Genomic DNA, 18,026 nt, shown 5'->3' on the forward strand with positions numbered 1-18,026 from the left:
TAATAAGTTTTTTGTTTTTTTCATTTTTTGCAAATATTAATGTATTTCGAAAAAAAAAAGGAAGTGCAATATTTTTTAGGAAATGTTTTGTTCTTAAAAGTAATAATTTGAATTGGTCGAATGATAAAACAAGTATAAAAATTTTAAATTTCATTTTATACATACAATAATCCATTGATTTACGATAAACTTTTAAATAAAATTTTATCTTTGGCTGGTTAGGTGGGTAAATACAAGATGAGTTTTTATTTTATATATATATATTATTAATTAGTGTAACAAATCGTGGTAATATTTTTTTTATAAATTATATATAATAAAGAATATTTAAAAAAAAAAAATAGAACATTAATCCTTCCTATATTTCCATTATATATAGTATAGAATAGTATAGATAAATACAAAAAATTTAATAATAATGATTAATATTTTTCGAAGTAAAACTTTATCTTTTTTCTGCAAAGAAGCCTTGTTGAAGAGGTTCATCATAACGGATTACCCGTTTTCATCTGCCGCTAATTTTGCAAGAAAATGAGTTAACGTAGTAATGGGTACTTAGGTGGTGTGGGTTGGATACTGGATAGTATGGCAACTATTTTGTGGCAACAACTCCAACACCGAACCATATGCACCAAGTTCAGTATCCACTTTCGCATCTTCAACGTGGCAATTTCTGTGCCAGCAACTCCAACACTGAACCACATGCCACAAATCAATGAATCATTGATAAATCTACGAGTTACGACCCACATGCACAACCACGTAACTTAAAAGCTCAAAGGCTTTTGTTTGAGAGTTAAAGCAGAGGCAATGGGCGACGAGGGTGAGAAATTGATTAATGGAAAAGAAGTAGAGGGGATAGTGAAGGTGGAACCCAAACCAAGCAAAGGGTTGGCATCTAAAGTGGTAGACTTGTTGGAGAAGATTGTGGTCAAGTTGTTCCATGACCCTTCACTTCCACAACAATATCTCAACGGCAATTTTGGTCCTGTGCTTCTTGAGACCCCTCCCACTAACAACCTCCCTGTTACAGGATACCTCCCGGTCAGTAATACACTTGCCCATTTCCTCTCTCTCTCTAAAGGAAAGGTCTTGCTTTTGTTGACTTGTCAAAGCGTTTGGCGATCCTGAAATGCATTTTGAAAAAATGAAAAGCCTTGAAGCTATAATCATTAACAAAAATACTTTTTGTACACTAAAATTAGCCACTAAAATCAGTCACTAATGTATTTGTGTATAAATATATGTGTGGTTTAATTTATTTTTAATATATATTTACATTCTAACATATATTTTATATTGGTGACTAACTTTGGTGCCTGATTTTAGTGTACACTTAGTATAACTCAATTATTAATTAGTGGCATAAAACCACTTCTCCCAAAAGCTGATAGGAAGAGTCACATGAACGATTCTCTAACATTTAGCAAATTACTATAGTAAAAAGTGAAGGCTGAAGCAGTTGCATTCTTATCAGTGAAGCTGGACGTCTGAGATGATCATTACTAAGTTTATTTTAAAATTTTGTCAGATACCATTAACTTTATGTGGTCAATTATCTAATGTGCTTGGAATGTTTTTGGACTAATAACAATAATTGGCCATATAAAGTTGTAGACATGAATATATTACTTAATAGATATGAAGAATCTATACTTGATATATGGGCATTGGAGCTTCTCTTTGTTTATAAATTAAAGTTAGTGATGCTTCCTTTTGCCTCATTTGAATCTGCTGACCCTGATCATGAGAAGTATTTCTGTATCCTTTGGTACTTATGGTTTTGGACAATTTCATCATCACTAGTCAGTGAGTAAGATAAAGTTTCTCTGATTTTTGACCTGTTGTTTGAAATGTATTCCAGGATTGCTTGAATGGAGAATTTGTCAGAGTTGGACCTAATCCAAAGTTTGCTCCTGTGGCTGGATATCACTGGTAAAATTTCTGTTTCTTTCTGTGACTTAAATTTCATGTGAATGAATGCACCAAGCAGACACCATGAAGAATATATGATGAGATCCTCCTATAAATAAGCAAAAGAAAGTTTTGTTGATCAATGTATTCTGTCAATTTGTCATTTTCTTTTTCTCCTTTTAACTTTCCAACGGAAGGTACAATATATTTCTGCTTGAGATTGAGTTGTTCTTATGCTTCATTTCATCTTTTGTTTGCAGGTTTGACGGAGACGGGTCTGTAACTAATTTTCCATTGCATAATGATAATATATAGGGTTCAAAGTTTTGTGCTGATCCTCCAATATAATTTTATGTAGTATGATTCATGGTTTGCGCATCAAAGACGGAAAAGCTACATATGTTTCCCGTTTCGTCAGAACTTCTCGTCTGAAACAAGAAGAATACTTTGGTGGTGCCAAATTTATGAAGGTATAACAATAATCAGTATTGGAATGTAGTTTAAAGTATATATTTGGACAATTGAGGTTCTGCTTTAATGTTCATAGGCTTTATACACACTCTTAGGAATAACAATAAGTCAATAATCAAGTATATATTTTGAAATTACATGAAAAGAAAATGCATTACATGGAGAAGCACAATGAGAATTTTAGAGCTTTATGTTTCTTCTTATATGTCAAATCTCAGATTGGAGATCTCAAGGGCCTGCTTGGACTGTTAATGGTCAACATACAAATGTTGAGATATAAATTGAAAGTATTGGATGATTCTTATGGGCATGGAACTGGTAATTTATGCTATCTACTAATTCATTTTTCAATTCAAGATCATTGGAAAAATTTGATATCTTTCAAATTTATTCAGCACAATTCTAAGAACATCTTAGTTTATGTCATGTTTGAAGGTTTAATTCGTTACACCTAAAATAACTACTATAAACTCGAGATTTCATGTTTTATATTGGACTTGACCTTACTAATTTCTGGTAAACATGTTTCAGCAAAGTTTTCTAGTGAATGAACATTATGTGTTTAATCCTGGATCAAGTAACTCTCTCTCATATTCTAATTCTATCTCTACCAGCTAACACAGCTCTCATATATCACCATGGGAATCTTCTAGCACTCCATGAAGGAGATAAACCCTGTAAGAACATCTACTATTTCTCTCTTTCGAGATTCCGTTAATCGCAATGTTCCCACCACTTCCCTAGAGAAACTTCAATCAAACTAATAATTCCTTGATTTATAAATCTACTTAATCTTGTGATTGTATTATTAAGATATATTTCTTTTTATAGGCAAATGCTAATGCGCTCTGGAGAAAGTAAGGATTGCAGCGCTGTTTAAACTCTACACCCTAAATTCTAAATCCTAAACCTAAATTTGAAACTTTAAATCTTGAATTCCAAACTCTAAATATGAGCTGTTGATATAAAACATAATAAATGAAGAGTTAAGATTTGTTTAATTAACAAGGAGTGCAACACTCCTTACTTAGTAAGGAGCCTTTACGGATGAACCTGTTTTATGTAGGCCTGAAGTAGTCTCATCTTGAATTTTGTAGATGCTATTAAAGTTTTTGAGGATGGAGATCTGCAGACTCTCGGCTTGATGGACTACGACAAGAGATTGGACCATTCCTTCACTGCACATCCCAAAGTTGACCCATTTACTGGTGAAGAATTCTTCAAGTAAGAACTCAAGTTTATTGAGTTGATTGAAGCTATCATTCTAACCTGGTATGCTTTTGTATGCAGGAGAGATGTTTACATTTGGCTATTCGCAAACTCCACCATATGTCACTTACAGAGTGATTTCAAAGGATGGTTTTATGCATGATGCTGTACCTATAACGATATCAGAACCCGTCATGATGCATGATTTTGCCATCACAGAAAATTATGCAATATTTATGGATCTTCCTCTGTATTTTAGGCCAAAGGTACTGTTCTTACAATCTGATAAACTAAGTCAATCTACTTATCTTTGTAGGATATTTGGTTCTTGAAGTTTTTCTTCTTTTCCCACTAAGGCCTGCTTCCCCCTTTCCATGAACACACTAAACACTACCCTTATTTATTCATTACTAGTCAGTTTGGCCGCAAAACCCTTCACTCTTCTTTACTTATTCAGATACAGTTGTCTTCATCTGAAGTTGATAATTAAGAATCGTTAGATAATTTGACATGTTTCACTAAATTGTCATCTAACGATCTTTAACTATCAACCTCACATACAGACAACTGCATGCGAGTTTCTACCTTAATAGTCACTCTCTAGCTTATGTGCGTTTTAGTGTTGCATAAATTACAAAATAAAGGAAAATTATCTGTATGGATCATTGACACATATTAATTAATATAGGAGACCAGGTATATTAGAACAAGTAAAAATGTCCTATTTAAATTATATTTAAGGACCAAAAATTTGTTATGTAGACAATAATACCCTTAAATTATTATTTATTTTCTGAATATAATGTGGAACTATCAATCAATTTGAAACTCAAGCTGAAATAGTAGGAATGATATAAGATATTGGACAATTCTACACCCATATATCAATCATCTTTGAGGCCCTCCATAAAATTCATAGTGGCAAAACTGTAATGGCAGATCCTACCCCCCTGGTGGTCCACATCTTGAGATTTTATGTGAAAAAAAAAGACCTGCTCTATTTTTCAGGACATGGTGAAGGAAAAAAAATTGATATTCCAATATGATTCAACAAAGAAAGCACGGTTTGGTGTCTTGCCTCGTTATGCAAAGGATGAGCAGCAAATTAGATGGTTTGAGCTTCCAAATTGCTTCATATTCCACAATGGTGTGTTCAAATGTCCATATTTCTCCTTAAAAAATGTGCTTTTATTGAGTGACTTTTTGTTTCAGCAAATGCTTGGGAAGAGGAAGATGAAGTTGTTTTGATCACATGCCGCCTTGAAGATGTAGATTTGGACGAGGGCGGTGGTGCTGTCAAGGAAACAATTGGAAGTTTAACCAATCAGCTGTATAAGAACTCGTCCTATGTTCAGTGAAAGGAGGGATATACTGGTTGATTTCTAGTTTCTCTTACGTTGACTACTCTTTTTCAGGTATGAAATGAGATTCAACATGAAAAGTGGTCAAGCTTCCCAGAAGAAACTATCAGAACCTAGTGTAGATTTTCCCAGGGTCAATGAAAGCTACACTGGCAGGTAAGTCTTAGTTAGGAAAATTAGTGAAATCTAGGAACTGAACTTGTAATATCTGAATCATCTTCCAAATCAAAATTGATAATCATTTTGCTTTTACATTTTTATGTGGTTGGGGGCCAAGTTCTAAGTTATACATTAGAAAAAATGATTAAGGACTGCATTGGGTGTTTACTCTATTATTTACGTTCTAACTTGTATCGACGATCTACATTTTCAAACACAGGAAGCAGCGTTATGTATATGGGACCATATTAAGCAGCATGGCAAAAATTACAGGAATTGTTAAATTTGATTTACATTCTGAACCTGAGTCAGGAAAAACAAAGCTTGAAGTTGGAGGAAATGTTGAGGGTATCTATGCCTTAGGGCCAGGGAGATTCGGTTCGGAGGCTATCTTTGTTCCTCGAGTGCTTGGTACTCCTTGTGAAGAAGATGATGGATACTTGATCTTCTATGTGCATGATGAGAATACTAAGTATAACTTTACACTCTCTTCTTCAATTTCACTTTGTTGCTATTATTTTATCTCTCTTTATCTCAAGTACTACTTGTTGTTGTTGTTCACCTCATCTTTGTGAAAAGAATAAAGTCTTAAGAAAAATTCTAACATCAAATAATGCAGAAACTCATATGCACATGTCATCGATGCGAAAACAATGTCATCAGATCCCGTTGCGATTGTTGAGTTGCCAGCGAGAGTTCCATATGGTTTTCATGCTTTCTTTGTTACTGAGGTTTGTGCTCCTGTTTCTTGAATTTTCATATTAAATGTTTAATGCTTAATAACAATGAGTGCTAAAGGTCAGTCGATTTTGTGATTTGTAGCCATCAATTAGCGTTTTTTATAGTGTGGAATTTTATCTAATGGTAAAAAATTAGTTATTTTCCTTTTGCTGACTAAGTGCTAGTCAGATTGTGATAAAAGTGCTGGCCCTTAGACTTTTTCCATAATAATTTAACGAATAATGATAGATTAATAGGGAGACAGTAATATAAAATTATCTTATTTAACTTAATATCGATAATTGTATATCAAAAATGCTTTTTACACACTAAAATCAACCATAAAGTATTTATGTATAAATATATATGTAATTTAATTTATTTTTAATGTATATTTTATATTTCAAAGTGGATTCTATATTGGTAATTGATTTTGATATACAACTAACATAATTGATTTTATATATGTAACCTCTATAATTATATATTTATTACATCTAAAATTACTAATTTATTTTAGTAATAATTAAAGAATACAACATAAGAAAATGACTATAATACCCTTATTATAGAAAATTAAAATACTTTTATTATATATATATATATATATTTTAAAAATTTTAAATCTTAACCCTACGATAGAAAAATAAAGAACTAAAATTTAGGATTCTCAAAGTTAATATATATAATAGAAGTATTTTAATCATTTTTTTTAATAAGGTATTGTAGTCATTTTCTATAAAAATTAATATTAATTTAGACCAGTTCAAGATTTGATTCATCATTTTTCGGTCAAATCAATTTGTCTAGTCTAATTTTGACAAAAATAACACGATTTAATCGATTATATGTGTTAAATTTTAATTATTAAAAAACATCTTAATAAAAAGACATTTTCAGCGTCTTTATCTTGAGTGGCTCCTTAAAATAAAGCCAAACACCAGCAAGTTATGGCTCCGTATAGTTCCCAAATTATGGTCTCCAAAACATTATACAATTTAATCATGTGTTGTCGTATCTGTAAAGAATTGTGCACTAGCACTAATTATATCTGTCTCTTCTGTCATCACTTATAACCTTCTTCCTATCCTTTTTTGTTTTCCTTCTTGAGTGGTTCTGCTGATTTCTTTTTCCTCTTGTGGATTTATGACCTTTCACAGGAGCAACTTCAAGAACAGGGGAAACTCTGATTGTTCTGCCATCTTCGGTTTCTATACCCATCGTTCTTAATATGCTCACCCATTTTTACTATGCTTGCATATATTATATCCTCTATCAATAATATCACGCAGACTTGTGTGTTTTAAATCAGCTTTCGTCGCTTTCTTTGTATAGTGATAATTCTTTTTTTTTTTTTTGGGATACTAGCTCCTTCTCCCATGATCATTAACAAAAATTAAATCATGCATAATGATCCTATAAACGATACAAGTACAATAAAAATGCTGATGTAAAAATAGGACGCTTAAGAGTTTATAATATTTACTTGGTCAACCAATTCATTCTTTTAATTTAGATGATTCTTAATTTTATTTGCTATGATAATATATTGGAGGAATATTAGTGCACCAATATTTTTAGGGAAAGAAAAGGGGAGTTAGATAGTATTAGTTCAAGTATAAGTCAAATATGAAAAAAAAAATGTTTGTCATTTAATATTTGTGAATATATTATTAGATATTTATGTAAAAGTTTTTATATTTGACAAACGTATAAAAATTAAAATCATATTGAAAGTTAGAAGCTACGTTATGCATATACTATAATATGCTATATTTACTTAAGGATGATAATAAACTAGATAGAGTAAGTTTAAACTTCATTTTTAATTTAGTAAAGCTTTTATTTTTTAAAAATAGTTTATAAAAATTAGCTTTTAAAAGATAATTTTTTAAAAAGTGCAGTATTTATATTTGGTAAATTAAATTAAAAATGATTTTTAATAAACACAAACAATAACAATTACATTTGATAAAATAACTTTTAAAATTTTAAAATACTATAAAAGACATAAATTTAAGCGTTAAATTTGAAAAATAATTAATATATAAAGTTATATTAGACTTTTAAATTTTAAAAAGTACAAGTCAATTTTAAAAAGCTCCACCTTAGGCGCTTTCAAATTTTAAAAACTGCAAGTACAAACACATTATTTTTTTTATTTACCAAACACAAAATGAAGAGTTTGTATTGTTAAAAGCAAGGTTCTAAAAACCGGTTCGAACCGGCCGATCGAACCGGTTGAACCGTGAACCGCTGAGAAAAAGCGATTCGGTCAAATACCAAAACCGTAGATTCCAGCAATCGTAGTTGAACCGGTGAACCGGTCGGAAACCGGTCGGTCGAACCGAATCGTGACCCGACCGGTTTTGTGAAAAGGCAACCAAACGTCGCCGTTTTGTTCACTAAGGCACTCAGCAAGCCCTAATTCCATCCTCGCGTACCCAGATCCAGCATTCCAGACTCCAGAGCGCCTCTCACACTGTCACACACACTCAGTCTAGGGAGGGCTCCTCTCAATCTCATCGAGCTCCTAGTCGTCCCTCACCTCCGTCCAGCCACCGCCTCGTGCCGCCGGCGTCGTTCCTTTGAACAGCCAACGTCTGCTCGCTCACTTCCCTCCATCGCAACCCTTGAAGCCCCCGTCGCGCAACCTTCGAAGCCCCCATCGCGCAGTAGCCATTGCAACCTTCGAAGCCACCGTCTGCTGCACCACTCTTGCATGCTCTGCCTCCCTCGGTGTCCCTGTCTCCCGCCGCAACCACTGTCTCTTGCATGCTCTCTAGCTAATTTTTTTTGCATGCTAGAAGGGCCAAAGGGAACCCTAGTCACAGAGGCACACAGACCCACTCACTCACCCCTCTCCTCTCTCGAGCCTCCACTCTCACCTCTCACGTTTCTAGTCTCCACTCTCACTCTCCGTTGAGCCACCGCCGCCGTGGCAACATCCGTTGATCCAACGTCAGTTAGTTCTATTCTAAACCTTGCTTTTGATTGCTTGAAGCATGATTAATTGTTGAAAAACTGTTTGCTTGAAGTATGATTAAATAATTAATTGTTGAAGCTGATTAATTGTTGAAGCATGATTATTGATTAATTATTGAAGCTTGAAGCTGATTGCTTGAAGCATGATGAATAATTGAATAATTGTTGAATAAATTTGGATAATTTTGGATGTTATTTGTTGAGATTATTGGGTAGTAGGTTGCTGTGATATTGTAATTGAATTGTATTGTTATTGCTTATTGAGTCTGTTTTGAATCTGATTTGTGATTTTCTGAATGTGAAATCAATCAAAGAAATTGATTTTGTGTTGGTTTTGTTACTCTGCTGCTGCTGTTTTTTAATTTATGAGTATGCTACTTCTGCTGGATTTGTTTCTAATCAATCAAAGATGATGCTGTTGTTGGAGGTCTTGGGAGTGATGATGATGATGGTAGTGCATTTCTATAATGCAGAAGATGGTGGTTCAAGACACTCAGATTTCTAATATTTTTTATTTCATTCTTTAACTACAAAATTTGGTTTTTGATGTTTTTAGTGCTGAATTTGATTGATTCTGTGGATATTTAGACACCCTTTTGTTTATGATTCATAAAATTAAGAATTGGATTGTTTGGAATATAAAACACAGTACCAAACAATCCAATTACTTGTTCTATGTATTGGTGTCACAAATATTGTCAATTACTTATAGCTATGGTTTCCTTCTTGAATGGAATTTTATTTTTCCAAAAGAAATCATGGAGGATTAGGGTTGTGAATTTTTTAATTGAGTGATGAGTGTAAAGCTGAAGATGATGATGACAAAAGTGCTTGGAAACATATATTTTAAGAGTGTTTTAAAAAACTTTTGAGTTTGTAAATTGGTAAGATCATGTAGTTTTGGTGTGTTTATTTATATTTTATTTATTATTTTAATATAAAACGGTTTTTTCGGTTCAACCACGGTCAAACCGGTTGAACCTATAAACTAGTGAACCAGTAACTAGAACGGTTCGATGACCGGTTCGGTTTTCAGAACCTTGGTTAAAAGTTAAAACACAAACACCTCTTCAAAAAAAATTTACTAAACCAAACCTAAGTCTACCTATAAAAATAATTTTACATCTGATTTATCCAACTCGTAAAAAAATAACAATAAATTAATTTTAAAACAAACACAATCCTTTTACATTTTACAAACATAGCAATAAATTAAATATTACTTTTGTGGTAACGGATTCTTTACTCCCACTTTTGTAAAATTATTACTTTTGTGTGGGAGTATCATTAACCATAATAAAAATATTTACAAATAGAACTCTACTTTTTTGTTTTTGAAAGAACTAAAAATAAGACATTTATTCCTTCATATTTTTAGTTTTTCAAAATTCTTCCTTCTTTTTTAACCATTCTTTTGAAGAAGAGAGTCTCTGTTAGGATTCCCTCCTATACTCTTCATCATTATAATTGACTATGCGAAAAATCTTTTCTTTGATGTCTTCATGTTAGCTGCTACCTTCGCGCCGCACTACACTTTCAGCTCTTAAATTCTTTTTCTTGCTTTAAAACATAAAAATTACATTAATTTAAACTCTTTTGAGAATTTTAATTCTCATCTTCAAACCCAAATAAATCACAAATCCAACCTAATGAAATTTGAATTTAAAATTAAAATATCTAAACTAACCCTAACATAATTTGATTTTTCAAATATTCCCATTTCTCTTTTCTTTTCTCCCTTCCCTCAATACGAGGGTAACATAATAATATTACATATATTTTAACCATTCCTTTTTCATTAATTCTTTTTATTTCAAATTTAAGAAGTCGGGTGAGAATTTAATTGCAAATCAATTCTTTCTAGAATTCAATTCAATTCCATCTCATTAAAGTTTCCACGCACACTCTACTTAAGTGCAAATTCTAAAACTAAGCAGCATTCGCAATAGCCACCAAAGGGTTCAAGAGGACCGATCATATGAATGTTAATACAACCAAGGAATTCATTTGTCCATGGCAGCAAATTTCTCTTAAGTCTCTAGAATAAGAAAATCACTAACAAAAATAGAATTTTCTAACCACAACAATCACCTTAAAAAGACACGAGCATGAACAAACAACTCAAAACATATGCTTAATCCTGTAGTGCCCTTTTCTCACTTTTTTTTCTATTCCGCATTCTGCAAAACATTTTCAAGTAGCATTCAGAAAATGCAGCATGAAAAGAGTAGGACCTCCACAACTCAAACCACCACAAATTAGAGCCTCTGAACAGATGAACAATTCTAATTATTAACATAAAGATTCACATCAATTGTATTTCCCATTTAAAAAAGCACAATCATTTGTTCTTTGTACACAACCACACCACATAACTATTGTATTGCACATTAATTAAAAAAAGATTAACACATAGCACACCCAAGTCAACTAAAAATCTAAGATATACTGTACGAAGTCAAAATTGTCTCAAAATCAGAATCTACAGAGTGATAGTGAATAATGCAAAGTATATAATTCATTCACAGTCACAGTTAAAAAGAACAATAATTAGGAATACTGAAATTCAACATCGAAAGGAGCTAGATTTCGTTTGAAGCAGAACCTCTAACACCAAAAATCACATAAATTCTCAATCTTTTTTCGAGCTTACTGGTGTCAGAAGACAACGCGAAACTGCGGCGCGTTAGATTCAACGGCGGGGAAGAACTCTATCCCTACAGTATTTTCACTACAGTATCGGCGACGATACTCGAGAAAACTAGCAGATTAACGCGATAGCAAAGAACAAGAACACAGACCGAACTGAAAGTGTAGTGCGGCGCGAAGGTAGTAGCTGACATGTGGACACCAAAAAAAAAAACTTTCACAGAGCTAATTGTGATGATGCTGAGTGTAGGAGAGAACCCTAACAGAGACTCTCTTCTTCAAAAGAATGGTTACAAAAGAAGGAAAAATTTTGAAAAATTAAAAATATAAAGAGATAAATGTCTTATTTTTAGTTTTTTCAAAACAAAAAAATAGAATTTTATTTGTAAATATTTTAACTATGGTTAATAATACTCCCATACAAAAGTAACAGTAAGGAATCCGTTGCCTACTTTTGTATATTTGATAACATATATTTTTAGTTTCGTGGTTTAAAACTTAGGCAAAGTTTTCTCCGCATATATATAACTGGGTGTGAATTAGTCACGAATTGCATCTAAATCTCACCTTATTGTATTTTCACCCGTTCTGTGCAAACCTCACTTACTGCAGATCAGATTGTTAACACATTCAAATTAGATCGAATAGGACACTTAACAATTTAGAATATTTACATGTTCAACCAATTCATTCTTTTAATTTAGATGATTTTTATTTTTATTTGCTATGATAATATGTTGGAGGAATGTTAGCGCATTGGCTATTTGCAAACTCCACCATATGTCACTTACAGAGGGATTTCAAAGAATGGTTTTATGCATGATATTGTACCTATAACGATATCGGAACCCGTCATGATGCATGCTTTTGCCATCACAGAAAATTATACAATATTTATGGATCTTACTCTATATTTTAGGCCAAAGGTACTGTTCTTATAGTCGGATAAACTAAGTCAATTTATTTATGGTTTAATTATTCCGTTGTTTTCTATAGTTTCGCAAAATTTTTAATTAGATCTCTATATTTTTTTCTTTTAATTAGGTCTTTGCACCAATTTTTTTTTTCAATTGAGTTCCTATACTATTTTTCTTTTTATTTGAGTCCTTGCACTAATTTTTTTTAGTTGGGTCCCCATACAATTAAGCCAATTACTATCAAGAGGGACCTAATTAAAAAAAAATTTAATGCAAAAACTCAATTAAAAGAAAAAAAAAATATAAGAACCGAATTAAAAATTTTGTAAAATTATAGGAACTAACAGAATAATTAAACCTTTACTTATAAGTAGGATATTGGTTCTTGAAGTGTTTTTTTTTTCTTGTCCCACTGAGGTCTGCTTCCCCTTCCTATGAAAATACTAGACACCCCTCTTATTTATTCATTACTAGTTAGTTCGGCCGCAATATCCTACACTCTCCTTTACTTATTCAGATACAGTTGTATTTGGTAAATTAAATTCTTCTCTAAAATAATGCCAAAATTTAATTAATTAATGTCACATTTGAGAGTAACAACAAAATGTGACTTATCCGTCATAACAGAGCAGAGAGTACACAGAAAAAAGAGAAAATAGTTGAGCATAGGGGGTGAGAATACACAGGGTGGGATAGAGTTACATAATCTTTTCACATAAAAGATCTGCGGATTTAAAATTGGAAAGAGTGCCAATTTGAAGAGGGAATCCTTCACTATTTTTGTGGGTAATTTAATAGAAGATGTCTCGAAGAAAGAATTGTTTAATCTGTTTAAGTGGACAAAGAGAGGAATGGGAAGATTCATTTGTTTGTTTTCATACAATATACTAGGTGCATTGAAAGCAATAAATGAAATGAATCGAATGTCAAGACGAAGTAGGATAAGAAGGATGCAAATAACAATAGTTCTTTTGTAGAAAGGCTTTTTGATCCACTCGGAAAAGGTTTTCTTGAAAAGTGTGCAGACAACAGGACTAATAACAAAAGGGATTTCTATTGTTGAACACAACTACACCAAGGATGTTGAAGCACATAATGAACCAATGAAACTGTAGTGGGACATGGCGGCGGAGATAATGACACATGGTTCACAGGAGAAGGATCAAGATGAGGGCAGAATGGTCATTACCATGGCGGATTTGGATGAATGACAGGCTGGGAAGGTTAAGGGAGGACAGGCTAATGAAAGAGCGATGAAGGAGTATCCAAGAAACGGTTACCTGGGGTTATGAAAGGTTAAGGGAGGACATGCTAATTTGTTGAATTTAAAATCTAATGTGGGCTGGTTGGCAGATAAGTAGTCCAATAGATCTATTCAGCATAACAAAGAGAAGCTATGGGATGTGGGCCAATACCGAATAAGCCCACCTGATGGAGCTAAGACTGGGGCTTTGGTGGGTCGGGTAAGCTTACCCAGACGACACCAAGAGGAGCTTGATACGGATAGGAGAGGATCACCATTTTTTAATAGAGAGGGGCATGGTTTTGGACGCAATGACGATACTATTGCAGTGACATGCGACGGCGAGTATTTAGTCTTGCGTCTCCATAAGGCTATGTTGGTGGCTGTCGCGAGGCATGTGACAGAGATACTGCGCCATTGAGGAGAGAAGGGTCGAAGGGTCTAACCTTTATGCAGGGGATGTAGAGGGTGCGACTCAATGTAGGGCCAATGAGACTGATGGGGGAGAGACAGTAAAAGAGACGAAAAGACTGACAGTCGATAACAGTAACTATATAAACTTCCAGACAAAATACGCTGATTACATCAATATTTTTCTTTTAATTTCTCATTTTTGTTTTTTTATTCATTCAAACTCTCTTACAAAAAAACTGTTTTTTTATATTCATTCCAACTCTCCCAAAGAAATTGGGAAAAGGAATAGAAAATCATGACTTAGAAGCAAAGAAAGATAAAAGTGGGATTAAACAAGATCCTTTTAAAAAGGCAGCCACTTTTAATTATTTTTATTAATTTAGATTAAATCATATTCTAAATTCATTTTAGGGATACAGTATTAGTTTGATAAAAAATCAATAAAATTTTATTATTTGTATAATTCTATTGATAAATTAATTATATAATTATGTTGATAAATTAATTAAAAATAATATAAAATTTTAAATGAACTAAATTTTACTTAAAATTTTAAATCATTTGTATAATTATGTTGATAAATATTGGAAGAACAAATTTCACTTAAAATTTTAAATTATTATTTATAATATATGGTTCCATAAATATTTTTGTAAGACTCAAAATAAAATTGAAATTAGAACTAGTACTAGAGATGCTCTAATTACAGTTAATTATAATTATAATAGTGCATTTTAAATAAAATAATACTTTATTTTAAATAAAAATTATACGAATATTTTTACGATACTACTTGTGTACTTTCACTTATTTCAACGGTTTAAAGACATAAACTAATAGTATTCTATTTTTAAAACCGTCCATCTTTCATGTTATATAAAACCGTCAATCTTTTTTATTATTTGAAATATTTTATTTTTAAGAGTTTGTTCTAATTTAAATTATTAATATTTTTTATTATTTTCAAAAAATATATTTTTATATTTACAAATATATATATATATATATATATATTGTTTACACGGTAAACGAGATAATTGAAAAAATTTACGTATAATAATAAATGACATATTTTCATAATAATTTTTAAAATTATTTATTTCAATAACTAAAATATTTATTTAATTTATATATATATATATATAATTCTTTATTTTTTATAATTTATTTATATTTACATATACAAATTATAACTTATTTTTTAGTTTTTTATTTTTTTTATTGAAGAGGAAAAAATTAAGTAAATTTATTAGTAAAAATATTAACCTAAAAATATATTAATATTTTGAAGTTTGAATCATATAATTTGAACCGAGAATTTGATTTAATTAATAAGGTTCAATATATAAACTTTTATTAAAATCAAACCAAAAACAAATCATGATTTAAGAGTTGGGACAGGAGCAACTTCAACAGAATACATAATAAACGTCTTCATTTAAGTGGCGGCCTTTAAAAAAAGTATGAATCTTTCCCTTTTATCATCCCTCTCTTTAGGTTCTGTTGGTATATATAATGCGAACTATTCTTTTATTGAGATGAAATGATTTTCATATCACTGATGTGCATAGTTTTTATTTCTCTCCCTTTAAGACTCCTTGTTCTTCCTTCTCTATTTCAATTCTTCTTGAGTTCTGTATTTCATGTATTCAAGCTTAAAAAGCTTTCATTGTCAATGATAAGTTAGATGCTTAAAGAGTGTAAATGTGTAACTTGTCATATAGAATTCTACTTTATATATATGTCAATATGTGTATGTGTGTTTTCCAGTATATACGTAAGAAGTAAGAACATATATTTATGGTTATAAATAGAAGCATCACCTTAACTTATCAGGCCAATGCTAAAAATATTAAGAGTTTAGGACTCTTGGAGGCAATCATCTTCTTTTCCTCTTTGGTCATACACTCTTTGGACTGATTGGGCTGAGGTTACGGTATTTGGAGGTTGGCTTTTTCTATTGGGTTTGAAGCTAAAGATGTATCATGGCAAGATAACCGAGCCCAAAGAAGAACCCGGAACCGAACACGCACCCACACCCACACCCAACCCGACCCGGAACCCACCTAGAACCCAATCTAACCTATCCTGCTCACTGATCCCTTCGATGCTAATCTCTGCCTTCTCCTTCTACTGATTCGCTTGTGCCCGAGGGTTCCTCTCGTCGTCGTGCTCCTCCTCGGTCTCCTTCCGTCCAGGTTGCTGCAAGCCTCACGTGGGAGCCTTCCTGCTCCATCCTCACAGCGGCGCTGCTGAAACCGCGATTTGTGATGCGCCTTCCTTCCACCAAAGATCCATAGGTAAATTCCAGCTCCATGATCTTTCCAAGTGAAACTGCAATTTGGGATCCATCCTGCTAGTTCTTCAACACTATTCCACATTTGCAACCAAATGCAAACGATGCTGAGTATCATCAAATCACGCCCCTTTAACCCCTTGTTTCGCTTCATCTCTCTCCTCCCAACCGCCACCACTACACCACACTCATTCTCCACCTCACCATCCAAAACCCCACTCCAGAACCAATTCGAGACATGGATCAACCATCTCAAACCGGGCTTCACCCCTTCCGACGTCCACCGAGCCCTGCAGGCTCAATCAGACCCAGACCTCTCCCTCGACATCTTCCGCTGGACGGCCCAACAGCGCAACTACACCCACACTCACCTCACCTACCTCACCGTCATCAAACAACTCATCGCCGGCCGCCGCTACCGTCAAGCCGAAACTCTAATCCACGAGGTCATCGCCGGCGCCTGCGACCCCTCTGTCGAGCTCTACAACGCCGTCATCCGCTTCTGCTGCGGCCGCAAGTTCCTCTTCAGCCTCGCCTTCGACGTCTATAAGAAGATGCTCAGGTCGGAGGATTCCAAACCCACTCTCGAAACCTATTCTCTTTTGTTCAATTCACTTCTTAGAAGGTTCAATAAGCTCAATGTTTGTTACGTTTACTTGCATTCTGTGAGGTCCATGACTAAGCAAATGAAGGCCAATGGTGTTATTCCTGATACTTTTGTCCTCAACATGATAATCAAAGCTTATTCCAAGTGTTTGGAGCTTGATGAGGCCATTAAGGTTTTTCGCGACATGGGCTTGTATGGCTGTGAGCCGAATGCATATAGTTATGGATATATTGCAAAAGGTTTGTGTGAGAAGGGTAGGGTAAATCAGGGATTTAAGTTCTTTGTGGAGATGAGGGATAAGGGTTTTGTGCCAAGTGCGAGTACTTATGTGATAATCGTTTGCAGTCTTGCCATGAATCGGAGGTTTGAGGATGCCATTGAGGTTCTGTTTGATATGTTGGAGAACTCTAAGTCCCCTGATCACTTGACTTATAAGACTGTCCTGGAGGGATTGTGTCGCGAGGGGAGAGCTGACGGGGCTTTTGATCTGCTTGATGAGTGTAGGAAGAGGGATGTTAACATGAATGAAAAGATGTACAAGGCTTTGTTGAGAGAATTGCACTATATTTGCAGGGAGGGGGAGTAGATACTGTGCTTCTTGTTCCTTTTGTCTCCAAATGCATAAGTTGTCGAATTCAGTTATAGGGAGTGATTGAAACTTCTTAAAATGCTGATTAAGTGGAACATCTTGCTTTGAAAATTTCTCGTAACTTCTTTTGAAGTGAAATCCCTTCCATCGAGTTACAATATTTGCTCTGGTGATGATGATATTGCAGAAGGGTATGATCATGTTATGTAAACTACGGCTTACACGCTTGCATAATTGCTTAATGCTTACCCCCGTTGAGGCAAATATTGGTAAGTAATCCGATCCATGTTCTTGCTGTACAAGTTTCCTATAAGTACTTTTTAGAACGAGAATCTTATGATACCATTTAATGGACTCTATCAAGTATTCATCAGAATGGTTTTTGTTTCAAAAACTGATATGAGATGTAGCTTAGAAGTTGAATCTTGTCTTTTGCTATATCAGATACAAAGTTGTATATTCAAAAACCGGATCTTTTTTTCAATAATTGTC

At 33.3% G+C, this 18,026-nt stretch overlaps 2 protein-coding genes and 1 long non-coding RNA gene across 3 annotated transcripts in view; all 3 read left to right on the top strand.

Moving 5' to 3' along the window:
- The first annotated feature begins 420 nt into the window (after positions 1 to 420).
- Positions 421 to 7,345, top strand: LOC112707500 (carotenoid 9,10(9',10')-cleavage dioxygenase 1). The gene is made up of 14 exons (XM_025759248.2): positions 421 to 1,044; positions 1,865 to 1,935; positions 2,175 to 2,189; positions 2,273 to 2,384; positions 2,604 to 2,703; positions 3,000 to 3,062; positions 3,483 to 3,593; positions 3,676 to 3,860; positions 4,603 to 4,741; positions 4,807 to 4,924; positions 5,010 to 5,111; positions 5,335 to 5,586; positions 5,734 to 5,845; positions 6,995 to 7,345. The coding sequence occupies exons 1-14, from the start codon at positions 811 to 813 to the stop codon at positions 7,022 to 7,024; spliced, it is 1,644 nt and encodes a 547-aa protein (XP_025615033.1). The 5' UTR covers positions 421 to 810; the 3' UTR covers positions 7,025 to 7,345.
- Positions 7,346 to 8,289: 944 nt separating this feature from the next.
- On the top strand, positions 8,290 to 9,575 carry LOC112707503 (uncharacterized). The gene is made up of 2 exons (XR_003156094.3): positions 8,290 to 8,795; positions 9,229 to 9,575. It is a non-coding gene; the product is annotated as an uncharacterized lncRNA (long non-coding RNA).
- Positions 9,576 to 16,145: 6,570 nt separating this feature from the next.
- LOC112707504 (pentatricopeptide repeat-containing protein At3g25210, mitochondrial-like) overlaps positions 16,146 to 18,026 on the top strand; it is a 1,968-nt gene continuing 87 nt past the window's right edge. The window contains exon 1 of the mRNA XM_025759256.3: positions 16,146 to 18,026. This exon is cut by the window's right edge and continues 87 nt beyond it. Within this exon, the coding sequence (XP_025615041.1) occupies positions 16,434 to 17,531 (1,098 nt within the window). The 5' untranslated portion in view covers positions 16,146 to 16,433 and the 3' untranslated portion in view covers positions 17,532 to 18,026.

The sequence above is a fragment of the Arachis hypogaea genome, chromosome 8, assembly GCF_003086295.3.
Source record: "Arachis hypogaea cultivar Tifrunner chromosome 8, arahy.Tifrunner.gnm2.J5K5, whole genome shotgun sequence".
NCBI classification, from domain to species: Eukaryota; Viridiplantae; Streptophyta; class Magnoliopsida; order Fabales; family Fabaceae; genus Arachis; species Arachis hypogaea.

Bases quoted from the DNA above. Each gene is read 5' to 3' on its own strand.
- LOC112707500 (XM_025759248.2), top strand. From the start codon at position 811: ATGGGCGACGAGGGTGAGAAATTGATTAATGGAAAAGAAGTAGAGGGG. The intron at 3,594-3,675 runs GTGAAGAATTCT...TTTTGTATGCAG, and splicing joins CAAAGTTGACCCATTTACTG to GAGAGATGTTTACATTTGGC. The intron at 5,587-5,733 runs GTATAACTTTAC...CAAATAATGCAG, and splicing joins GTGCATGATGAGAATACTAA to AAACTCATATGCACATGTCA.